Source organism: Nicotiana sylvestris, chromosome 3 (genome assembly GCF_000393655.2).
Source record: "Nicotiana sylvestris chromosome 3, ASM39365v2, whole genome shotgun sequence".
Classification (NCBI taxonomy): Eukaryota; Viridiplantae; Streptophyta; class Magnoliopsida; order Solanales; family Solanaceae; genus Nicotiana; species Nicotiana sylvestris.
In genome coordinates this window covers 191,536,221-191,562,613 of record NC_091059.1, presented here as the reverse complement: position 1 = coordinate 191,562,613, position 26,393 = coordinate 191,536,221, and the positions used below count along the sequence as shown (strand labels likewise).

The following is a 26,393-nucleotide window of genomic DNA, read 5'->3' as shown; positions in this document are numbered from 1 at the left end:
AAAAAATCCCTTTGAACCACTTCCTAGGGCATAGGCCTTTAAGGCCTTGCTGTTGTGTGATGAGTATTGGTTGAATATGTATGGTACTTTTCTTTTTAATGTCACCTTCTTCATAAGATGGAACTGTTGATGATTTCATTGCAGGATGCTATGTTGCAGAAACTCATAAATGACAATATTTTGTCAGAAGAAGAAAGGTAGATATTGCATTTAAACTAGTTTCTTTCCTTTTGGATGTTCATATGAGAATTTACATGTCAATGAATCCTCATCTTGGAAATTTGTGGAATTCTCAAATCTTTGTTGTGCTAACAGATTTATAATATAGCAAATAGAGCAACTTTCTTCTTCGTCAAACAAACCAAGTTAGCCTTTTCATACATTTAGTAGACATAATTTACAATTATCCATGAAATTAATGGCTTAATTCGTTATAGATTCCTATTTATTTATACTCGAGACATCTTCCTGCATTACCACACCCTTTTAAAATGCCTCTTGTAGAATGTATTTGATGGCCTATGTTAGTTTACAGTTACAGTTATGTGTAATCCCACATTGGAATGGGAGCAATATGTACTTTGTAGACTATAGCTATAAATAGGACCTCTTGTGTTATATTGAGTAACCAATATCAATAATATATTTTCTCTCGTACTTTCTCACATGGTATCAGAGCAATCGTGAGAGATTTATCGTTGTGCCTAAATTCCAGCCACTCCGGGAAGAGAAATCAGTCAACCAGAAGTCTTTTTCCGGCAAACACAGGTCTGTCGCAGTAAAATAAATCACTTTTCGTCAGTGTTGTGCAGAAACCAACACCACCACGAAGTAGATCAGACTTTGGAGACTAGCCCATAAAAATATGTCCATCAGAAGACCCATCACGCGCTCCCATGCGTCGCCGGAAGAAATTTTTCTAGCGAAATTCTGACATCACGCACCGGAGCGTGGGGCCCTTTCCGGTCACTTTTTGAAAAAAATTCTTTGGGACAGATTGTTCGCAAGGGAATTCCGAGCTTACCCATCTATGTTACACCAAATTCCGACCACTTTTATATTTTTCCGGCATGAACAACGTGAACAGTGATTTTAGAAGGGTTTCTGATTTTTCCCGCGTGGAAATTATAATGTCATTTGTATCAAAAGCCTTTGACTGACAATCCGTTGGATCCAATCCATTGAATCCAATCCAAATGGTTTCTTTATCAGATTATTTTGAGTTCGTTCATTACAAACAGGCATCTTCAGAGATAGCTTCCGTTGTTCAAACAGGTAGTAGCGTGACTTGTGTCTCCCAATCTTCAACCTCCGAGTCTTGGGTCATTGATTCAGGTGCATCAGATCATATTTTTGGTAACGAATCTCTTTTCACTACTGTTTCGTATTCTCAATCTCTTCTAAGAGTCACAATGGCTAATGGGTCTCAAACTATGGCAACTGCAATAGGTCAAGCGAGCCCACTTCCTTTCTTACCTTTAGATTCAGTCCTTTATGTTCCCAATAGTCCTTTTAATCTCATAACTGTTAGTCGCTTAGCCAAATCACTTAAATACGCTGTTTTATTTCTTGATGACCATCTTTTTATATAGGAACGCAGTACGGGGAAGATCATTGGTACCGGACGTGAATCAAACGGACTTTATTACCTTATTTTTGCTAAATCACATGGACTCACTTCTTATCTTCCTTCAACAACTTGTCCTGTTACTGATTCACCAGATTTATTACATAAACGGTTGGGACATCCCAGTTTATCAAAACTTTAGAAAATGGTACCTGGTTTATCTCACTTGTCAGCTATAGGGTGTGAGTTCTGTCAGCTCGGTAAGCATACTCGCTCCCATTTCCGTTGGCGCCTTGATAATCGAGCAAAGTCACCTTTTACTTTAGTCCATTCAGATATTTAAGGTCCTAGTTGGGTCAGTTCTACCTTGGGATTCCACTACTTTGCCAGTTTCATTGATGATTATTCCAGGTGCACTTGGATATTTTTGATAAAAAATTGATCTGAGTTGTTTTCCATTTTTCAGACCTTCCACGCTGAAATTCAAAATCAATTTGGGGATTCTATTCGCATATTAGTGATAATGCCCAAGATTATTTGTCTTCCCCATTTCAACAGTTTATGAAATCTCATGGGATTATTCATCAAATATGTTGTCCGTACATATCTCAACAAAATACGGTAGCTGAAAGAAAGAATAGACATCTTATTGAAACTGCTCGTTCCCTACTCATACAATCTCATGCTCCGTTGCATTTTGGGGGGGGATGAAGTTCTTACATCTTGCTATCTTATTAATCGTATGCCATCTTCAGCTATCCAGAATCAAGTTCCATTCTCTGTCATGTTTCCTCACTTACCTTTGTTCTCTCTTCCACCCCGTATCTTTGGAAGAACTTGTTTTGTCCATAACCTTATTCCAGGAACGGATAAATTAGCCCCTCGTGCTCTTAAGTGCGTTTTTGTGGGTTACTCGAGAACACAAAATGGGTATCGATGCTATTCTCCTAACCTCCAGCGGTACCTTATGTCCGCTGATGTTGCCTTCTTTGAAGCTAAATCATTCTTCAGAGGTCCAGGTAATCACTTAGATATTTCTGAAGTATTATCAGTTTCATCTTTTGGAGATTCAGTCACTATCTCCCATTCATCTTCCTCTACATCTCCATCTCCACCACCTACAGCTCCAGTTGTAGCTCCACCACCTATTGCTCCAGTTCTTCCACATAATCCAGTTCAACCTTCTGCATCTTCACCACTCTTGACTTATCATCGTCGTCCACGTCCAGCATCAGGCCCGAGTGATTCACGTCCTGCATCAGATTCTGCACCTACTACGGACTTGTCTCCTCTTAGTCAACCAATTGCGCTCCGCAAAGGTGTACGATCCACACAATCCTAATCCCCACTATGTCGGTTTAAGTTATCATCGTCTGTCGTCACTTCATTATGCTTTTATATCTTCTTTGTCCACTGTTTCTATCCCTAAGTCTACAGGTGAGGAACTATCTCATCTAGGATAACGACATGCTATGATTGACGAGATGTCTGCTTTACATCCGAGTGGCACTTGGAAGCTTGTTCCTCTTTCTGCAGGTAAGTTTACTATTGGTTGTTGTTGGGTTTATGCAGTCAAAGTTGTCTCGGATGGCCAGCTTGATTGGCTTAAGGCTCGTCTTGTTGCAAAAGGATATACTCAAATTTTTGGGCTTGATTATAGTGATACTTCTCTCCTGTGGCTAAAGTAGCATCTGTTCATCTCTTTTTGTCCATGGCTGCTGTACGTCATTGGCCTCTTTATCAGTTAACATTAAAAATGCTTTTCTCATCTTGAGGAAAAAGTTTATATGGAGCAACAACCTGGTTTTGTTGCTCAGGGGGAGTTTAGTGGTTGTGTATGCAGATTGCGCAGGTCACTATATGGTTTGTAACAGTCCCCTCGAGCTTGGTTTGGTAAGTTCAACACAATTATTCAGGAGTTCGGCATGACTCGTAGTGAAGGCTGATCACTCTGTGTTTTATCGGCATTCTGCTCCTAATCTGTGTATTTATCTGGTGGTTTATGCTGATGATATTGTTATTACTGACAATAATCAGAATGGTATTACTAATCTGAAGCATCTTTTTAGCACTTCCAGACTAAGGATCTGGGAATATTGAAGTATTTTCTAGGTATTGAGGTCGCTCAGTCTAGCTCAGGTATTGTTATCTTTTTTAGCACTTCCAGACTAAGGATCTGGGAATATTGAAGTATTTTCTAGGTATTGAGGTCGCTCAGTCTAACTCAGGTATTGTTATTTCACAGCGGAAGTATGCCTTAGACATTCTTGAGGAGACTGGAATGATGGGTTGCAGACCTATTGATAGTCCTATGGATCCGAATGCTAAGCTTCTGCCTGGACAGGGGAGCCTCTTAGAGATCCTACGAGATATAGGAGGTTGGTTGGAAAATTGAATTAACTCACAGTGACTAGACCTGACATTTCTTTTCCGGTGAGTGTTGTAAGTCAGTTTATAGATTCTTCTTGTGATAGTCACTGAGATGCATTTGTTCGCATTCTTCGGTATATAAAGTCAGCTCCAGACAAAGGATTATTATTTGAGGATCAAGGCCACGAGCAGATTGTTGGGTACACAGATGCTGATTGGGCAGGATCACCTTCTGATAGACGTTCTACGTCTGGATATTGTGTTCTAGTAGGAGGTAATTTGGTCTCTTGGAAGAGCAAGAACATAATGTAGTTGCTCGATTTAGCGCCAAAGCCGAATATCGGGCCATGGCTATGGCAACGTGTGAGTTAGTTTGGGTCAAGCAGTTGCTCAAGGAGTTAAAGTTAGGAGAAATCAGCAAGATGGAACTGGTGTGTGATAACCAAGCTGCTTTTCATATTGCGTCATGAGCGGGCTAAGCACATTGAGATCGACTATCACTTTGTCAGAGAAAAAAATACTTTCAGGAGATATTGTTACAAATTTGTAAAGTCGAATGATCAACTAGCATATATTTTCACTAAATCTCTTATTGGTTCTCGTTATGCATCGGCTTGAGGGGGAGTGTTAGTTTACAATTACAATTATGTGTAGTCCCACATTGGAATGGGAGTAATATGTACTTTGTAGACTATAGCTATAAATGGACCTCTTGTATTATATTGAGTAACCAATATCAATAATATATTTTCTCCCGTTCTTTCTCACAGCCTACAACTATTTGAAAAATAACTTTGTGCCCAAAACTTCTTTTATGCAATGGACAAAAATGAAGGACAATTGTTATTCCGCTCTAATACCACGTTGTTGGGAAAATAATAATCCCAGTCAGGAATAATATCCACGATAAATAGCAATAACACAAGAGAGTAACAACGACACCAAATCTTTTAACGGCGTAAAATACAATACTCGAGCGGAACAATATTACCACTATAATATTACAACTTAGTAGTGTCAAGAGACTACTACAACTTCAAAAGAAATAACACTTTTTATTTTAAACACCTCATTACAATATTACTCACACTCACTATTTATATCACATACTACAATGTGTGAATTACTCTCTCTAACTTCTATTGCTTCTCTCTTATTTTGGTGTGTTTGAAATGAGGAACGCGAGCCTTTATTTATAGCAGGAAGAACTGATTGCTTAACCAATCAAAATTGATTGGTATCGGATAACTACAACCAATTTGACAATTTGCATATCTTGCAAATTCTTACACCGCCTAGCCACAAATCCAACCAATCAACATTTTTTTTGCATATAATGTCAACAAAGTTAGACACCTCCCATCTCATTCTTCTTTTCTTTTTGTTTTCTTTAATATGAGCCTCACAAATCTCTCCCTTAATTTTGATTTTTCATTTTTATTCCAAGTCTTGATCTCAATCTCTGAAAATCCTAAAACTTATGAGGCTTTGTAAAGATATCTGCAGCCTGATCGTGAGACTTCACATATTTGAGCTTGACTTCCTTCTTGGCAATGCACTATAATGAAGTGATACCTTATATCTATATGCTTGCTTCGATCATGATACACCGAATTCTTGGCGAGTGCCTGTGCGGATTTGTTATCAATACAAATCTCTTTAGCTTCAATTTGTGGCAAATTGAGCTCTTTCAATAATCTTCTCAGCCAGATAGCATGACACGTACAAGATGTTGCTGCAATATATTCAGCTTCACAAGTTGAGAGGGTAACAATTGATTGTTTCTTTGAATTCCAAGAAATAACAGAATCACCCAAGAAAAACACAACCAGTTGTGCTTTTTCTATCATCAATATCCCCGCATAATCACTATCACAAAATCTCATAAGGTTGAAATCACTAGAAGAAGAATAAAATAGCCCAAAGTCAATCGTACCTTTTAAGTAACGAAGAATTCTTCTATTAACTTTCAAATGAGTGGAGGTAGGAGCTTTCATGAAGTGGCTTACTACTCCAACCGTAAAGAGTATATCTGGCATGATACAAGTTAAGTACCTCAAACTTCCCACAAGACTTTTGAAAAATGAGGGATCCACTTTTTCTCCTTCATAAAACTTGGACAATTTTGTCTCACTCTCCATCGGTGTGTTCACAGGATTGCAATCGAGCATGTTGAACTTTTTCAATCTCTCTTTTGTATAGCTTTCTTGAGAGATAAAAATTCTATCTTTCATCTACTTCACTTTCTAGGCCCAGGTAGTATAGCATGAGTCCCATGTCTGTCATCTCGAACTCATGGGACATATCTTTCTTAAAAGATTCAAACAAACTTGGGTTATTATCCGTAAAAATAAGATCATCAACATAAAGACAAACAAGAAATATATCTCCATTAGTATGAACTTTAGATAAAGAGCAAATTCTTGGAGACAACGAGTAAACCCATTGTCTTGAAAATACTTGTCGATGCAACTATTCCATGCCCGTGGAGCTTGCTTCAATCCATATAAAGCTTTCTTCAACCGCTACACTTTATCTTCATTTTTTTTAACCACAAAGCCCAATGGTTGTTCAACATAGACTTCTTCTTCAAGATAGCCATTCAAGAAGGCTAACTTGAAGTCTAGTTGATGGATCTTCCACTTCATTTGCACCGCCAAAGAGATCAACAAACGAGTCGTCTTCATGCGGGCAACAGGTGCATAGACTTCTTCATAGTCAATGCCTTGCCTTTGCTTGTAGCCTTTAGCCACAAGTCGTGCCTTGTATCTTTCCACATTTCCATCAACATTCTTCTTTGTCTTGTATACCCATTTCACTCCAATTGCTCGATCACCCTGGGGAAGAGTTGTTAACTCCCAAATGTTGTTCTTCTCTATTGACTTGATCTCCTCCTCCATGGCTTGTCTCCACCTTTTGTCAGTAATAGCTTCATCAAAGTTCATTGTTTCACTGTCAGCAAAAAAACAATATAAAAAATTAAAATTAGTAACTTCTTCTGTGTCCTCATTGAGCGCTTGAATACTCTTTGTCCTTTGCGGCGGTTCATTTGAACTTTCTTGAGAAGTGGGAGATTTAACATTCAGAGGTCGTGGTCGTGGACAAAGAGGAGGAAGAGGGCGTGACTACTACCAAGAAAATAATGGCCAAAGGTATGACAAATAAAAAATTTGAGGGTTATAATTGTGATAAATTTGGCCATTACTCTTGGGAATGTTGTAGTAATCTTGAAGAAAAAGCTAACCTTGTTGACGACAAGAAAGAAGAAGTTGAGTCAACGTTGTTGATGGCACTCAAGGAAGAGGATAAGGATGATTGCAGCTCGTGGTATTTGAACAATGGAGCAAGCAATCATATGTGTGGATGCAAAGAGAAGTCTATCTTGAAGATCCATCAACTAGACGTCTATGTTGATCCATCAAATAGACGTCAAGTCAGCCTTCTTGAATGGCTATCTTGAAAAAGAAGTCTATGTTGAACAACCATTGGGCTTTGTGGTTAAAAACCATGAAGATAAAGTATTGTGGTTTTTGAAAGCTTTATTTGGATTGAAGCAAGCTCCACGGGCATGGAATAGTTGCATCGACAAGTATTTTCAAGACAATGAGTTTACTCGTCTCTCCATGAATATGCTCTTTATCCTAAAGTTCATACTAATGGAAATATATTTCTTGTTTGTTTTTATGTTGATCATCTTATTTTTACGGGTAATAACCCAAGTTTGTTTGAATCTTTTAAGAAAGATATGTCCCATGAGTTCGATATGACAGACGTAGGGCTCATGTCATACTACCTGGGCCTAGAAGTGAAGCAAATGGAGGATGTAATTTTTATCTCTCAAGAAAGCTATACAAAAGAGATATTGAAGAAGTAACATGCTCGATTGCAACCCCGTGAACACACCGATGGAGAGTGGGACAAAATTGTCCAAGTTTTATGAAGGAGAAAAAGTGGATCCCACATTTTCAAAAGTCTTGTGGGAAGTTCGAGGTGCTTGACTTGTATCAGGCCAGAGATACTCTTTGCGGTTGGAGTAGTAAGCCGCTTCATGGAAACTCCTACCTCCACTCATTTGAAAGTCACTAGAAAAATTCTTCGTTACCTAAAAGGTACGTTTGACTTTGGGCTATTTTATTCTTCTTCTAGTGATTTTAACCTTGTGGGATTTTGTGATAATGATTATGCGGGATATATTGATGATAGAAAAAACACAACTGGTTGTGTCTTTCTTGGGTGATTCTATTATTTCTTGGAGTTCAAAGAAACAATCAATTGTTACCCTCTCGACTTGTGAAGCTGAATATATTGCAGCAACATCTTGTACGTGTCATGCTATCTGACTGAGAAGATTATTGAAAGAGCTCAATTTGCCACAAATTGAAGCTACAGAGATTTGTATTGATAACAAATCCGCACATGCACTCGCCAAGATTCCGATGTATCATGATCGAAGCAAGCATATAGATACAAAGTATCACTTCATCAGAGAGAGCATTGCCAAGAAGGAAGTCAAGCTCAAATATGTGAAGTCTCATGATCAGGCTGCAGATATCTTTATAAAGCCTCTTAAGTTTGAGGATTTTTCAGAGATTGAGATCAAACTTTGGAATGAAAAAGAAAAATTAAAATTAAGGGAGAGATTTGTGGGGCTCTTATTGAAGAAAACAAAAAGAAAAATGGGATGGGAGGTGCCTAATTTTGTTGACATATGCAAAAAAATGTTGATTGGTTGGATTTGTGGCTGGGCGGTGGATGAATTTGCAAGATATGCAAATTGTCAAATTGGTTGAAATTATGAGATACCAATCAATTTTTGATTGGTTAAGCTATCGGCTCTTCCTGCTATGTATAGAGGCCCTCGTTCCTCATTTCAAACACACCAACAAAGAGAGAAAGAAAGAGTGATGCATCGCAGATAGGGTATAAAAAAATAGTTTGTGAGAAAAATAGAGAGTGGGCGATATTGTAGTGAGGTGAGAATATCAAAAGAGTGTTATTTCTTTTTGAGTGTTGTAGTGGTCTTTGGAGTAGTTTACTCGAACCTATAAAGTGTAAAATTCCTTGCTATAGTGATATCAGTTGCTCCTCCCGGGCCGTAATTTTTCACTTATTCAAAAGGATTTTACACGTAAAATTTTGGGTGTCGTCACTCTTTTATTCTTGTTAATTACCATATCTCAATGCTACGTTATTATTCCGCTTTTATTATCGTGAATATTATTTCTATGGGGGTTTATTCAAAAAATGGATGCAGAACAAAATGGATGTTGATCCATCCCCATAAATGAAACAAAGAATTGGAAAAGAAAAGTGTCAAATATGGTAGGCACTTGTGGAATTTGCAAATCTGTAGGAAGGAAAAATGTCAAATATAGTCGGCTTCAGAGAGTGAAGCTTCGACTATAAAAGAAGAGCTTCGGCTCTTATTTCTACACACCAACAAAGAGAAAGCAAGAGTGAGATTTCACAGACAGGGTATAAGAGTGTGAGAAAAATAGAGAGTGAGCGATATTGTAATGAGGTAGGAATATCAAAAGAGGGTTATTTCTTTTGAGTGTTGTAGTGGTCTTTGGAGTATTTTACTCGGACCTACAAAGTATAAAATTTCTTGCTATAGTGATATCAGTTGCTCGTTTCAAGGCCGTGGTTTTTTCCCCTTATAAAAAAGGATTTTCCACGTAACAATCTTGGTGTTGTTTTCACTCTTTTATTCTTGTTAATTATCGTATCTCAGTGCTACGTTATTATTCTGCTTTTATTATTGTGAATATTATTTCTGTAGGGGGTTTATTCCCAAACACTAGTATCAGAGCACAAGTTCTGCTCGTTCACAGAAATACTATTTACTATTGGTAGTACTATACTCGGTGAAAAACAAAGATGTCCGGAATAAAGTACGAGGTAACAAAATTCAACGGAGATAGCGGTTTCTCAACATGGCAAAGAACGATGACGAATCTGCTCATCCAACAAGGATTACACAAGGTACTAGATGTTGATGCCAAAAAGCCTGATACCATGAAAGTTGAGGATTGAGCTGACTTGTATGAAAGGGCTGCGAGTGCAATCAGGTTGCACTTATTAGATGATGTGGTAAATAACATCATTGATGAAAGCACCGCATGTGGCATTTGGACAATGTTGGAAAGCTTATACATGTCCAAAACGCAGACAAATAAACTGTACCTGAAGAAGCATCTATATGCCCTACACATGGGTGAAGGTACAAATTTTTTGTCACATTTAAATGTATTTAACGGACTAATCACATAGCTCGCCAATCTCGGAGTGAAAATCGAGGAAGAAGATAAAGCCATCTTGTTATTGAACTCGTTGCCATCTTCGTATGATAATTTGGCAACAACCATCCTGCACGGTAAGACTACTATTGAGTTGAAAGGTGTCACATCGGCTCTTCTACTCAATGAGAAGGTGAGAAAGTAGCATGAAAATCAAGGACATGCTCTCATCACAGAAGGCGGAGGCAGGAGTAGGAGTTTGAGCACTATGGTAGATCCGGAACTTGTGGGAAGTATAAGAACCCATCCAAATCAAGAGCAAGAAATTGCTACAATTGTGATCAACTGGGTCACTTCAAAAGAGATTGCCCAAATCCAAGGAAGGGCAAATGTGAAAGCAGTGGCCAGAAGAATGACGACAACACAACCGCCATGGTGCAAAACAATGATAATGTTGCCCTCTTTATAAATGAGGAAGAGGAATACATGCACTTATCAGGCCTAGAGTCGGAATGGGTGGTTGATACAATAGCGTCTTACCATGCCACACTGGTAAAAGATCTTTTTTGCAGATATGTAGCAGGTGATTTCAGCACTATAAAAATGGGTAACACAAGTTACTCAAAGATTGCGGGGATTGGTGACATTTATATCAAGACAAATGTCGGATGTACATTGGTTCTAAAGGACGTGCGACATGTACCTGATTTGCGGATGAACTTGATCTCGGGAATTACTTTAGACCGAGATGGATACGAGAACTATTTTGCAAATCAAAAGTGGAGACTAACTAAGGGATCATTGGTGATTGCAAAGGGAGTTGCTTGTGGCACATTGTACTGGACAAATGCAGAAATATGCCAAGGTGAATTGAACGCGGACAAGATGAGATTTCTACAAATTTGTGGCACAAAATGATGGGTAATATGGGCGAGAAGGGATTGCATATTCTTGCCAGGAAATCACTCATTTCTTATGCCAAAAGTACAACGTTAAAACCTTGTGACTACTGTTTATTTGGTAAGCAGCATAGAGTCTCATTTCAGACATCGTATGAAAGAAAATTGAATATACTTGATTTGGTATATTCTAATGTTTGTGGTTCAATGGAAATTGAAATCGATGGGCGGTAACAAATAATTTGTTACTTTTATTGATGATGCTTCACGAAAATTATGGGTTTATATTTTGAAAACCAAAGATCAGGTGTTTCAAGTTTTCTATAAGTTTCATGCTCCGGTGGAAAGGGAGACGGGTCGAAAGCTAAAGCATCTCCGAAGTGACAATGAAGGCAGTACACTTCAAGGGAATTTGAAGAGTACTATTCAAGTCATGGGATCAGACATGGAAAGAGAGTTCCTGGAACCCCATAGTACAATGGCGTAGCCGAGAGGATGAACTGCCCTATTGTTCAGAAGGTGAGAAGCAGAATGGCTAAACTGCCTAAGTCATTCTGGGGTGAAGCAGTTCATACAACCGATTACCTAATCAATAGGAGTCCATCAGTTCCATTGGAGTTTGACATTCCAGAGAGAGTTTGGACCAACAAGGAGGTGTCCTACTAGCATCTGAAGGTGTTCGGTTGCAGAGCTTTTGCACATGTACCAAAGGAGCAAAGAACAAAGCTGGATGATAAATTTGTTCCCTCCATATTCATCGGATATGAAGTTGAAGAGTTCAGGTACAGATTGTGGGATCCTGTAAAGAAGAAGATCATCAGAAGCAGAGATGTAGTCTTCCAAGAAAGTGAAGTTGGAACGGCTGATGATATGTTAGAGAAGGCCAAGAATGATGTAATTAAACCTTGTTACTATTCCTTCTACTTTTAACAATCCCACAAGTGTAGAAAGTAGGACCGACGAGGTTGCTGAGCGGGGGGCAACCTGATGAGGTTATTGAGCAGGAGGAGCAACTTGATGATGGTGTCGAGCAAGTGGATCACCCCACTCAGTGAGAAGAACAACCTCAACCTCTGAGGAGATCAGAAAGGCCAAAGGTAGAGTCATGCAGGTACCCTTCCACAAAGTATGTCCTCATTAGTGGTGAGGGGGAGCCAGCAAGTTTTGAGGAGGTGCTGTCCCATACAGAAAAGAACCAGTGGATGAAAGCCATGCAAGAAGAGATGGAATCTCTATAGTAAAATGGCACGTACAAGCTCGTTGAACTTCCAAAGGGTAAAAGACCACTCAAATGTAAGTGGGTCTTTAAACTCAAGAAAGATGGAAATGGAAAGTTGGTCAGATACAAAACTCGATTGGTGGTTAAGGCTTCGAATAGAAGAAAGGTATTGATTTTGACGAAATTTTCTCACATGTTGTCAAAATGACTTCTATTCGAACAATTTTGAGCTTAACAACTAAATTAGATCTTGAAATGGAGCAGTTGGATGTGAAAACTGCATTTCTTCATGGAGATTTGGAAGAGGGAATTTATATGGAGCAGCCAGAAGGATTTGAAGTAGCTGGAAAGAAACACATGGTGTGCAAATTGAATAAGAGTCTTTATGGATTGAAGCAGACACCAAGGCAGTGGTACAAGAAGTCTGACTCATTCATGAAAAGTCAAACTTACACAAAGACATATTCTGGTCCTTGTGTATACTTCAAAAAATTTTCTGACAACAACTTTATTATTTTGTTGTTGTACGTGGATGGCATGTTAATTGTAGGAAAAGACAAGGGGCTGATTGCAAAGTTGAAGGGAGATTTGTCCAAGTCATTTGATATGAAGGACTTGGCCCAGCACAACAAATTCTGGGTATGAAGATAGTTCGAGAGCGAACAAGCAGAAAGTTGTGGTTGTCTCAGGAGAAGTACATTGAACATGTACTGGAACGCTTTAACATGAAGAATGCTAAGCTAGTCAACACGCCTCTTGCTAGTCATCTGAAGTTAAACAAGAAGATGTGCCCTGCAACAATGGAGGAAAAGGAAAGCATGACCAAAGTTCCTTATTCCTCTGCCATCGGAAGTTTGATGTATTCAATGGTATGCACTAGACCTGATATTGCTTACGCAGTTGGTGTTAGCAGGTTTCTTGAAAATCCTGGAAAAGAACACTAGGAAGCAGTCAAGTGGATACTCAGGTACCTGAGAGGACGGGAGATTGTTTATCAGTCTCGGTGTGGATACACATAGAGTCTTCACACTATTGAAGAAATTTAAAACGAGATTCTCTTCACTAGGTACGTCTTAGATCCGTTCTTTGACATGTAAATTAGTTTTAAACACGAAAAGTTCTGCCTAGGATTGTTATTATCTTCCGCTGCATGTTAAGAACATCTATATGCAATCCTACAGTGGTACAGTTTTGTTTGTTGTAGTTGGATCACTTAGGCTGAAAGGTGCTGGTTCTTCTAATAAAATCCAACTCAGGAGGAGAGTAATTGTATTAATGAAAAATAAGTTTGTGCCAAAAATATGATAAACACGGGTTACACGAGCGATTTGTTTGTTGAAGTCGGATCGGTTAGGGTGAGAAGTGTTGGTTCTTCTAGTAAAATCCAACTCAGGAGGAGAGTAATTATATTAATGTTCCACGGTCATAACTCAGTTGTTGCTTGACAAATCGAACAATGCAAAAAAATAATAATAATAAAGAATCTTATATTGGTAAAACAAGATATATTTTATTTCGCAATTTTACTGTTTAATTCTATTCTCAACTGAGTTCAGAGTTCCTTTTTTTCTTTTCCGACTCAACTAATGGATTGCTTAGGCTGAACCTTGGTGTTTATAAAATTTGGGATTAAATTGAGGTGTCTCCGCCCTTTAAGGGGTCATTTGATTCAAAACCAGATAGATAATCCTATCTTTTATATGGGATAGATAATTCCATGATTTTGGTATATATATTTTATTCTGGTTTTAGCTAATATTTGCAACCAACACTTGACAAATTTAATCCAAATTTTATACTGGGATAACCCCATTAATCCTTGTAACGAAATGGCCCCTAAATATATTGTTTAATTTATCCCCATTAAGCTACAAAAGAACTATTACTTGTTAAGCAAAGGAAAAAACCTCATGTTTATCATGTGATTTTGACCATGTGTATGTGTTTCCATGTTGTAGGGGTGTGCTTCGTTGGGGGAAAAATATTGTTTCAGGTAAAACTCGGACGAAAAAGCGTGCTGGTGTAGCTGTTTACAACCGAGCGTCTTCACTTGAAACACTTGTCAGTTTTTCAACCCTATTATTAAGAATAGCGAATTAACTGCTTTATCTATGTTTTCATCTGCCAATATGTGCTGTTCATTAATGGTTGTCAATCAAATCTTTTCCTTTTTTGGTAGTTTAGAAGCTAATGAAATTCTTTATGGAGTGCATATGATTTTTTTCACTTACAAATTAATTTTTTCTAGTATTCTCTCTTGTAGGTTGGTTATCTTTACCTTACAAATGTGCAAAGGCTTGACGTAATCATGCTGAAGTTGGGCTTCTGTATAGGTGACTCTAACCTGCCAATTGTGGAGAGAATAGAGGGTAAGCTGTTTCTTTGACTCTAAATTAGTCCTGGAAATTGAGACTCACTTTTCAATCACCCCCTCATACGACTCATATTTAAGCGGGTTGGTTGAATGATATTTGAAAATGGGTTGAGCCCATATTTAATCGGTGACAAATCGGGTTTGATGGGTTTATTGTAATAATATGGGTTCCCCATCCTGGGTTGGTGAGTTTGGTTGGGTTTTGCTCAGTCCTCGCATTTTCTTAGGGACAGTCGCCTTACTCCATCAGACCAGTGGAATGGAAAGGTCTGCTTCATTCTCTTCTCTACCTTGGTTAGTAATATGGGTATAGGGACATGACATATTTTTGCTGTTGATGACGACTGTCTTATATTCATGCGGATGTGATAGCTAACAACATGAAGAGTATTATTTACAAACAGAAAATGACAGGGAATACTTGAAGTTTGGAAGAACATTTTCATTCTACTGACGAGTCACTTCTTGCTACACTAATGGCATAACCCGCTAGTATGAAGTTTAAGACTACTTGAGACCATGGGAATGAAGGTGAATGACTCTTTTTTGGTTAAGTTCATTCTGAATTCTCCTCCTCCTCCTGTACATTTCTAAATTAACTATAATGCTATTAAGGACATGTAAAATGTTAATGAATTGTCCAGTATATTTACTCAAGACGATCTAAGGGTTGGTAAATACCTAAAATGAAGGTCAACAAGTTTAAGAAGAAGAAATCAATTTCACAGGCTAAGATGAAAAATAAGGCATAAAAGTTTCATTTTTGTGATAAAGAATACTATTAGAAAGATTGCATGAAACTTAACGCTTGGTTTGAAGAGAAAGGTATGTATAATGCTTTTATGTTTCACAAAACAAATTTAGTTAAAGTTCCTAATAATACTTGACAGCTTGATTCTGGTGCAATTATTCACGTGTCCAATGTCCACTACGGTGCAAGGATTCATTATGATCCCAAGCAATACCCCAAATGGGAAATTCTTGTTTATGTAAAATTATATGAAGCTTCCAACGGAAGGAATATGGATTTACCATTTGATCTTAGACATTGGACATCACATTGATTTATTATGCTCTCTCTGTGTTCCTTCAATTTCTAGGATATTGGTTTTCTTTTTAAAGATTTGGTATTTTGGAGTTTAGTTTAATTTTGGACATAAATGTTTTCGCATATATAAGAATGAATGTTGTTCTTTTATGTCTCTGATGTTTCTATTGATGGTTTATATAAATTGAAACTTCATAATGTATTTTTCAAACCTCATCATAATATTGGAATTAAAGTAGTTTACTAGACGGAAATTCTGCATACGTGTGGCATAGACTTTTGGGTCATATATCCGAATAAAGGTTGGAATGATCAATTATGGAAGAGATTCTTTTAAATTTAGGTTGTAACGATCTTGATATATGTTTTGATTGCATCAAGAGAAAGCAAACCAAAAATAATGAAGCAGGTGCAGCAAGAAGTAGCTAGCTTCTTCAAACTATACACATTGATATGTGCTTTGATGTTTCTATCTTTTGGTGGAAAAAATATTTTATCACCTTTTTTTGTTTATTTTCTACGTATGGATATTCCTATTTGTTGGGAAAAAAATCTCAAGCAAACGAGGAATTACTCATCGTGCTCCTAACCATGTCCATAAGTGTCCGGTTAAAGGCATCCCTGGCACAATATAGTGTGCACATATGACATGTCCTTCAAGAGACTTTGCAAGCAGACCTAGACATTGCTCTGATACATTATGAGTTTCGTAATATTCAGCATCTCTGTCTAACCTAATGAGTTTCTAGTTGCTTTTTATCCTCATTTACTTACACCTTGTGAGCGTCCGTTATTCGAGATTTTTCTTCAACAAATAAGCATATATCCATAACGTGAAAAATCATCAATAAAGGTGATAGAAAAATTCCCCACCAAAAGATAAAACATTAAAGTGTCGGCATATATCGATGGGTATAGTTTCAAGAAGTTGGCAACTGTTTGTAGTCCCTCTCTCATGATGTTTGGTTTGATCTTCATTAATACAATCCAAACATATATTAAGATCGCTAGAACTTATATTTGGAAGAATTTCATTCTTTACTAATCATTTTAACATTCCTTTGGGTATATGACCTAAACGTCTGGTCCTTTGGTCCCATAAGTAAACGGACTCGGACACATGATTTGATGGTCCTGGAGGGTCCGTGGAAAAATATGGGACTTGGGCATATGCCCGGAATCAAATTCCGAGGTCCCGAGCCTCAGAACTTTCATCCCCCAATCCAACATTACAATGAACAGGAAGAAGAGATTCAGAAAACACATTTTAATATAAATTATCAATAAGAATACCAAAGCTATAAAGAATAAGGTACACCAACAATAACAAACCCAGTAAAATCCCACACGTGGGGTATGGGGAGGGTAATGTGTACGCATACCTTACCCCTACCTTATGAAGGAAGAGATGTTGTTTCCGATAGACCCTCGACTCAAGAACAATGAAAAGGACATAATAAACAAGCAATAATAATGGCACGAAAATAAGATAACAAAAACAAATAGCACAACATGTAATAGCAAATATCTAGGAATACGAAGCTATAAGAAGTGCAGAAACTACCGGCAATAATGCCACATCGTCTAACAACAAGGAAGTTGGAATAGGAGAATACAAGACTAGTACTAATACTACTAGTACGACTAGAAGAGACTCTCGATTGCCTGTCAACCCGCAATTCTAATTCTCGACTTCGACACCTTCTTATCGAGGGTCACGTCCTCGATAAGCTGAAGCAGTGTCATGTCCTGCCTAATCACCTCCCCAGTACTTCGTAGGCCTCCCTCTACCTTTCCTTTGACCTGCCATGATCAACTTCTTACATCTCCTCATCGGGGCATCAGTGTCTTTCATTTTCACATGCCCGAACCATCTCAACCTCGATTCCCGCAACTTGTCTTCCACAGGAGTCACACCCACCTTGTCCTTAATAACTTCATTCCTAATCCACTCTTTCGTGGTATGCCCACTCATCTATCGCAACATCCTCATCTCTGCTACTTTCATCTTCTGGACATGAGATTTCTTGACTGACCAACACTCGGCTCCATACAACATAGGTTGTAGTCGGCCTAACTAGTAACTACCACTTTGTAGAACTTGACCTTAAGTCCTGGTGGCACATTTCTACCACACAAAACACCATACACAAGCCTCCATTTCATCTACCCCGCTCCAATACGATGCGTAACATCCTCGTCAATCTTCCCGTTCCACTGAATAACAGGACCAAGATATTTGAAACTATCTCTCTTGGGAATGACTTCTGTATCAAGCTTCACCTCCGCTTCTGTTTCCTGCGTCCCCACACTGAACTTGCACTCCAAGTATTCGGTTTTTGTCCTAGTCAACTTGAAACCTTTAGACTCCAGGGTCTGCCTCCACAGCTCTAGCCGATCGTGTAACCTCGCAACGCGTCTCATCGATTAGCACTATGTCATCTGTAAATAACATACACCACGACATCTCCCCTGAATGTGGCACGTCAGCACGTTCATCACCAGAGCAAATAAAAATGGGCTAAGAGCCGAACCCTGATGTAATCCCATCATCACAGGAAAATAATGCGAGTCTCCTCCCACAGTCCTCACCCAAGTTTTCGCTCTATCGTAAATATCCTTAATCACTCTAATGTACGCTACCAGAACACCACTAACCTCCAGACATCTCTATAGAACCTCCCTTGGGACTTTATCGTAAGCTTTTTCAAATCCATGGCCAACTTAAAACTAAACCAGGAAGCATCAAGTCGTTGTGAGAGAAACCAAAGTTATAAAAACTGAGCGAATATAAAGAGTTTGTAATAGATCAACATAATATCTAGTATCTAAGATTAAGTAGTAAGTTCCTTGTGTTTTCAATTGGAACCTTTATGCGATTTCCTCAAAAAAAAGAAATCATCATTTGGGTTTGTGATTTGGATCATAATGAATCCTTACAACATAGTAGACATGAGTAGTTGTACTAAAGTCAAGCCACCAAGTACTATTAGAAACTTCAGCTAAGTTCGATTCAGATACATAAAAGCAATAAATGTACCTTTTTTATGGTTCATGCAATCTTTCTGTTTTTTTTATGAAGTACTCCCTCCGTTTCATATTATATGAGGTAGTTTGACTTGGCACGGAGTTTAAGAAAAAAGAAGAAGACTTTTAAAATTTGTGGTCTTAAAAACTAAGGGGTAAAAAGTTTGTGGGGCCATGACATTTTTGAGGCTATAAAAGTTTCTCATTAAGGGTAAATGAGTAAAATGAAAGAGTTTAAAGTTGAATTATTTCCAAATTTAGAAATGTGTCATTTGTTTTGGAACAGACTAAAAAGGAAAGTACCTCATTTAATATGAAACGGAGGGAGTAAGATGTTATATTATCAAAAGTATCAAGAAGATGCATAGTTACAAAAGTTGAGGTGCATAATTAAAAGAAAACTAGTCCCTTTACAGAATGTCAATCTAAGACAAGGGAGCTAACAAAGTCCAAAAGATGATCGGAACTAATTACAGTAGCTATCCTAGTCCAACAAAAAAGATTGAGGAGGCATCTAGCTTTGAGAGAGTGATTTGGAGTTGAGATCCCATCAAAGCATCTACTATTCCTCTCATTCCACAAACACCAAAAAATAACTGCTGGGTTCATCAACCAGATCTTCTTAATGGTCTTATCAACTCTCCATAGACTCTAGCTCAGGTGTGTTTGTTTTATGGTTTGCGGCATAACCCATTTGAGGCCAAAAATACAGTAAAACATGTTCCAAAGTTCAGCGGCCACCAGGTAATGCAAAAACAGATGGCTAACTGTTTTCATATTTTCCCTGCACATATAACATCTATTGACTAGCTAAAAGCCTCTCCTGTTGAGATTGTCTTGTGTCAAGCAAGCTTCATGGAGAGCAATCCAGCTTTCCGGTCAAAGTAAATTACTTTAATAGGCAGCTTAATTTTCCATATTAATTTCCATGGCTATGCATCGATAATTTGGTTTTGAGAACATAACTGCATGTAACATTCTTTCATTGAGAAAGTGCCCTTACTCCCCCAACAAATGATGTCGTATACTTGCATTCATGTTGAACCTTTCCACTCTGGCAAGTAACTCTATGAAGTTGTCCACTTCCCAATCTTGCACTACTTTTCTGAGATGAACATTCTAATTATTGCCACTTTCTGTTTTGAGCTATGAAGGAGTCTTTATCCAATGCAATCTGGAACAGATTAGGGTATTCATCCATAAGTGTAATATTGTTGAGCCATTTGTCTTTCTAGAATCTAATATGTGCTCCATTGCCTTTGAAGTAGGATTCTTGGAAAAATTCATTCCCCAATTTCCTGATGTACTTCCAAGGGCCCACTGCATAAGGTGCATTAGAGATTTTGGTGCTCCAGTTGTCTCTTTTCCCATGCTTTGCAATAATCACCTCCTTCCAGAGACTTGATTCCCCTGTGTCATATCTCCAAAGCCATTTCATTAGTAAACACTTGTTGTGGACCTCTAGATCTCTGATACCCAATCCTCCCCGGTGCTTTGGTTGTGTGACTTTATCCCACTTAATAAGATGAAACCTGTGAGTGTTGCTATTCCCTTCCCATAGAAAGTCCCTCCTGATTTTATCTAATTGCTTTAACACCTTTTTAGGGATAGGAAACAGTGACATGTAATAAGTTGGAATGTTGTCAAGTACACTATTGATAAGAGTTAGTCTTCCTCCCATGGAAAGGTATTGCAATTGCCATGTTGCTAACCCTTTTTCAAACTTTCAATAATCCCATTCCATATCTCCCAACTTTTGAATTTGGCACCCAATGGAAGGCCCAAGTATGTGGTGGGCAAGGACCCAATACTGCAACCCATGCTACCTGCTAGTTCCTCAATGTTAGATACATGGTTGACAGGATAAATGATACTTTTCAGCACATTGACATGTAGCCCAGAAAGTGCTTCAAATAGGAGGAAAGCCAGGTTTAGGTACATAAGTCGTGACTTTTCAGCCTCACAAAACATTAGAGTATCATCAGCATACAACAGCTGAAAAACAGAGACAGAATCCATTATAGTTCTCTAACATTTTCAAGCATTTTGCTTAAACCTTCCATGGCAAGTATAAACAGAAATGGGGAGAGTGGGTCTCCCTGCCTAATCCGTTTCTAAGGTGAGAAGAAGCCAACAAGTTCTCTGGTGACCAACACTGAATATTTGACTGTTGTGATGCTGAATCTAATCCACCTCATCCATTTGTCTCCAAATCCCATTTTCCTTAGAATATAAATTAGATATGACCAATTCAGCTTGTTAAAAGCTTTTTCAATATCAAGTTTGCATATAATGCCAGACTCCCAGATTTAAGCCTCCAATCTAGAGCCTCATTGGCTATAAGTGAAGCATCAGTCATCTGTTGTGCTTAATGAAAGCATTTTGATGACTGGAGACTAATTTGCCAATAACTTCTGCAATCTTTCTGCTAGTAGCTTGACCACAACCTTATAGACACTGCCAATCAGACTTATTGGTTCTGTAGTCTCTAAGTTCAATAGCCCCTTTCTTTTTGGGAATCAAGGCAATAAAAGAGGCACTACATGATCTCACCATATAGCATTGCTGATGAGAGTGATTGAGTGCCCCCATCACTTTTGGCTTGATAAACTCCCATATTTTTTGAAAGAAAGCCATAGTGAAACCATCTGGACCTGGAGCCTTATATGAGGAACAAGAATTAATGGTTTGCACTTCTTCGTCGTTGTGAGAAGAGTTGAGAATTCGCCAAACAGTTAGGGCCAAATCCTGAAGAAAGCTAAAAAAGAATTAATGAGGAACAAGAATTAATGGTTTCATGCACTTCTTCTTCATTGTGAGAAGAGTTGAGAATCCGCCGAACAGTTAGGGCCAAATCCCGAAGAAAGCTAAACAAGAAATTGATTCATCTTCTGTAATATCTATCAATCCCGCAATTCCAATCAACTGATTCATTGAGTAACTCTCGAGTAAACTATTAAACTAATAAGTGGAATATTTTCATCAGGGATTGGAACGACCTATGTTGTAACAGAGGAGAGAAGGTGAACGCTAACATGGCTGGCTACATACAAGTATAGCCAAATCAAGATGAGATGGGACGGCCGTTCAGAGGCCGCAGGACTACCATAGGAAAGCTCGCCCCCGCTAGCTAACATAGAAAGAGATTCCCGAATCAAAGGCTTTCTCTAACATCTCCCTATCCTCTTCTGCAAGTCTAGCTACTTCATCAAAATTGGCAGTAGTTCTCCACACTTCATTTTCTGTATACAGATTATGGTAGTAGTTCATGATCTCTTTAATCTGTGCTTTGTCTTCTGTTATTTCATCATTCACTTGAGCTTGTCAATATTGTTGAATCTTTTGTGTGAATTGGCTATGGAATGGAAATACTTGGTGTTCCTGTCCCCCTATTTCAACCATTGACATCTTGACTTTTGTCTCCATGATGTTTTTTCAGCTTTGGCCAGTTCCTCCAGCTCCACTTGCAAACTCAAAATCTTCTACTTTTCTGCCTGCATTGGAATTATGCCTTCTGTAGCCTGTTCTAATGCTGCAAGTTCCTGTAGAGCTCTGCTTATTCTTACTTCCAAGTTCCAGCTTGCCATTAACTTCCTTATTCCAGTTGGAGATGTCTTTTTTCAAGTTTCTCAACTTCTGAATGGGAATAAAATCAGCGCTGCCACCTATAGTGTAATTCTGCCACCATCCTTTGACCATATCAATGAACCCTTCTTGTTGCAACCACATTTTCTCAAACTTGAAGTAGGAGTGAGTTGCAACCCATTCTCCACATTCCAACAATAATGGTTTATGATCAGAAATAGGTCTAGGCAACGCCAGCTGCTTAATTGCTTTAAAGCTTTCATCCCACCTATAGAAATAAGGAATCTGTCAATCCTAGATGTGTGTAGTGTTTTCCTCCCTTGACCATGTATGCTTTGCTCCATGAAGAGGCAAATCAATCAGCAGATCCATAATCGTTTCATGCAATCTTTCTGTTAATGCTCTTCTATACAGAAAATAACACTTGTCTGCCTTACATTCGTCCTTAGCATCCTATAAAACTTTAAATACTTTAGCAGGTACTTTCTCTTCTTAAATTTAATAGCCTTCACTTTAGATCTTTTACCAACTCTTTGACCCATAAGCCTAATTGAATGATTTTCTTACTTAAATGTTGACTCCTCTTGAGTAAGCATACTGAACTAGTCATCGGCAGATGCTTTGGCACTTTAGCGGATACACCATTAACTACCCTTGATTCCTCATGTTTCCGACCCGATACCAATGAGAGCAAGAGGGAGAGTGGGGGACACTGAGGACAATTGCTGAGGTACCAAAATTTTGTTCTCCACTTATGAAAAAGGAAGATGAGATTAAGAAAGAAGAAAATGAGGTTATTGAGAGAAGATTCCAAGCTGGAGAAGGAGAGTGAAGGCGTCGCCTGCCGGAGGAAGGCAAATTTTTCCATCTCTAGCTTGGCCTAAATGCTTAATTAGAGGTCTGCCAGGAAAGGAGACCAATTAGAGCAAGAGGGACATTGGAGGACAATGGGTGATTTACCGAAATTTGGTACTCAACCGATGAAAAAGGAAGATAAGTGTTAGAAGGAGAAGAAAATGGGGTAATTGAAAGAAGATCCCATGCTAGACGAGGAGAGGGAAGAAGTAGCCTACTCAAGAGAGGGTAAATGTTGGTTTCTACTGTGAGGTTGGTTCCTGCTGTACTTTGCGGCTATTTGAAATATGTACATAAGTTTGTATGACATGTGAGGATGAACTATTAAAAGGCAAAAAAGGCTCACGAGTCTGATGAGCCGGGTAGCTTTTAGGTCACTTAGCTTGTTCTACTATCGAGCTGGCTCAAAGTCAAGCTGCTACAAGCTTGCGGGAGAGAAAACCAAGCAGACCCCAGTTTTGCTTGAATCTAGTTTGTGGTTTACTTACGCCCTTGATGATATTACATACCAGGGTCATGATTCTTAATTCTGAGATATTCCAGAGTTGCTGAAAGTGGCAGATTCTACACCTAAAACAAGGAGGCTTTGAGTGATCTAAGCAATTTATGGCATGTTTGACCAAGCTTCTTTTGGCCAAAAGCGTTTTTCACCCCCTAAAATTATGGTGTTTAGCCAAGCTTTTAGAAGGAAAAAAACTGTCTTAAAGTAGAAGCAGAAGCAGTTTTTGAGAAGCAAAAAAAAAAAAAAATAGCTTCTCACCAAAAGCACTTTTAAAAAAAATACACTTAGAAACACTTTTTAAAAGCTTGGCCAAACACTTGCTGCTCAAAAGTATTTTTCAAATTAATTAGCCAAGCACAAACTGTTTTTCACTAAAAGTACTTTTTTGAAAAGCACTTTTGAGAAAAATACTTTTCAAAATAAGTTGATTTTAGAAGTTTGGCCAAATAGACTATTAGTCCAATGGCTTGAATATTTTCAAATTGTTGAAAAATGCAAGAAGTGAGTCACGATTTTGTCCATGTCATCTTTTTCCCCTTCACATGAAGAAGAAATTTGTCAAATATTCTCCTTTGACTTTTACATTTTGTTCGTCACAGAACACAAAGCTGTCTACCTAAGTTGTGCATACGCGAACTTTTAAGCTTTGTTCCGATGGAAGATGGTCCCCACCACCACTTTCTTTTTATGACATTGAGGATGTGACAAGTTATGGGGCATGAGATGACTCATATATTTAACTTACATGTGGCCCAATTTTAAGGGGCATATGATATGTCTCTTTTCGTGAAGGAAGTTCATCACAAAATTGAAAGACTAATTTATGTGTCTACTTATCCAAAAGAACTACTCCATCCGTCCCAATTTATGTGACACTCTTTCATTTTTAGTCAGTCACAAAAAGAGTAACACATTTCTATATTTAGTAACAATTCAGCTTTAGATTTTTTTTTTTACCCTTGATGAGATGATTTCAAACCATACAAATTTCTATGGTTTGAAACAACCTCTCTACCTTCACAAGGTAAGGGTAAGGTCTGCTATTTTCCCAGACCTCACTTGTGGGATTACGCTGGAGTTCTTTTAGACTGCTAGCTTTAAAAGTCTTTATTTATTTCTTAAACTTTATGCCCAGTCAAACACCTTTACATAAATTGAGATAAAGAGAGTGTATTTATCTGCTCATGTGGAGCACTAGATTCTGCCAACGACTCATATTTTCAACTTATATGTGGTTCAATTTCAAGGGGCATATGATATGTCTTTTTCCTTGAAGTAAGTTCATAACAGAATTGAAAGACTAGTTTATCCAAAAGACTATTTATCTGTTCATGTGGAGCACTACATTCTGCCTTTTCATGTGCTTTGCTGGTTGCTCTGTTATCCTCTCTTTCTATCTCCTGATTGTTGCAACAACTAAACTTTTGGAATTGGATAGATGGTGGAACTTTCTCTTGCCATTGGTGAGTGCAGGCTGTTGTCTTACCATTTTCTATACCATAAAGAAAAGACATAAGAGTACATCAAAGCTTATATAGGAAATATTGGAACACATTATTAATCTGTTGTATGGGCAGGAGAACTGGTTCTCCGCCATTTCTCTTTTCGGTAACATCTGTGCTCCGTGCCCGGAACTCTGTTCAGTATTGCTTTTCCCCTACCTTTAATATGTGAGTGTGGGGCGTAATCTTGTTTATTCTTAATTTAATACTTTCAAGTTTGGCAATTATTGCATGTAATAGGTACAACAAGGTGATGTTGGTGGAAGAAATGAAGTAGTGCAATCCAATATAAAAAGGACAGACATGTCCAATGGCATGCTGAAACAAATGAGATCTCAAAAACAACATTGTTCAGAAGGCTGTTATTACCTCTTCACTGCTTTCTCATTGAAATATCTCAAGAGCTTGGATGTGTGTGAGCTTATCGTATTTCAAATCTTAGATAGAAAGAAAGAGGCCGTGTTGTTCTGAATGGAGAAATATTCATACTACAGCAGAGCTATGATTTCCTCCTTAATACTTCTGGAAAATATATACATAGCTGAATGGATCGAGGAATGTGTTTGATTTGCTCATTCGCTGTTCTTAACATGAGGGTAAATTGTTCATGAACACGTTTGTAAGTAGCTATGTTTTGGTACAGGTCATTTTCATGTATACGTGTTAAAGTATTCAATTGAATTTTTGGAGGAGTTCGAGGTTTAATAGTTCTTTTAACTCTCTGCATTTCTCCATGCCCCCTTTTTTATTAATCGTTTATCACTCCTTGAGCTTCCCTTTCTTGATAAGCAGTAAAAGTGGAAGGAGATATGAACACCTTTATTGTCATTTCTGGAAGATTTATAAATTGTATTTTCCATTTGTTGTTTTTTGGGGTTATGTTCCTGACAGACAGGGAGAACTGCAGGAGAAATGAGAGGGTGATGCAATACAGTTGTGGCTGCTCAGGTTCTTTGCTTGACAACAAAGGGAGTACTTGGTTTGCATACCAAAAACCTACTTATATAGGTTTTGTAAAGTTTTTGCCTAAAAATTGCCTTCAGCAGTTTGACATTAGCAAAATCAATGGCTTCCTGATGCCTCCTTTTGATCTCTATTCTCCATTCGCTAATCATGAAATGAAGTTGCAATGCATGTAATGGAACTTTTGATGCCAGCAAATTGAATTCAATTTACTGTCTACGCTTTCTTGATCACAATCACGGG

General features: G+C 38.2%; 1 protein-coding gene and 1 long non-coding RNA gene across 7 annotated transcripts in view; both read left to right on the top strand.

Annotated features, from left to right (window-relative positions):
• LOC104213360 (uncharacterized) overlaps positions 1-25,892 on the top strand; it is a 28,369-nt gene extending 2,477 nt beyond the window's left edge. The window contains exons 4-9 of one of the 6 annotated variants that reach the window (XM_070171310.1): positions 145-197; positions 14,253-14,355; positions 14,558-14,663; positions 15,083-15,199; positions 21,730-25,148; positions 25,428-25,892. In XM_070171310.1, the coding sequence (XP_070027411.1) occupies positions 145-197; positions 14,253-14,355; positions 14,558-14,663; positions 15,083-15,093 (273 nt within the window). In that variant the 3' untranslated portion in view covers positions 15,094-15,199; positions 21,730-25,148; positions 25,428-25,892. Of the gene's footprint in view, positions 1-144; positions 198-14,252; positions 14,356-14,557; positions 14,664-15,072; positions 15,200-21,729; positions 25,149-25,427 lie in introns of all 6 variants that reach the window. The other 5 variants (XM_070171307.1, XM_070171309.1, XM_070171311.1 and 2 more) reach the window with 5 other exon arrangements.
• On the top strand, positions 490-5,089 carry LOC138888773 (uncharacterized). Its single transcript, XR_011406296.1, has 3 exons — positions 490-3,706; positions 3,813-4,000; positions 4,082-5,089. It is a non-coding gene; the product is annotated as an uncharacterized lncRNA (long non-coding RNA).
• Positions 25,893-26,393: the final 501 nt, after the last annotated feature.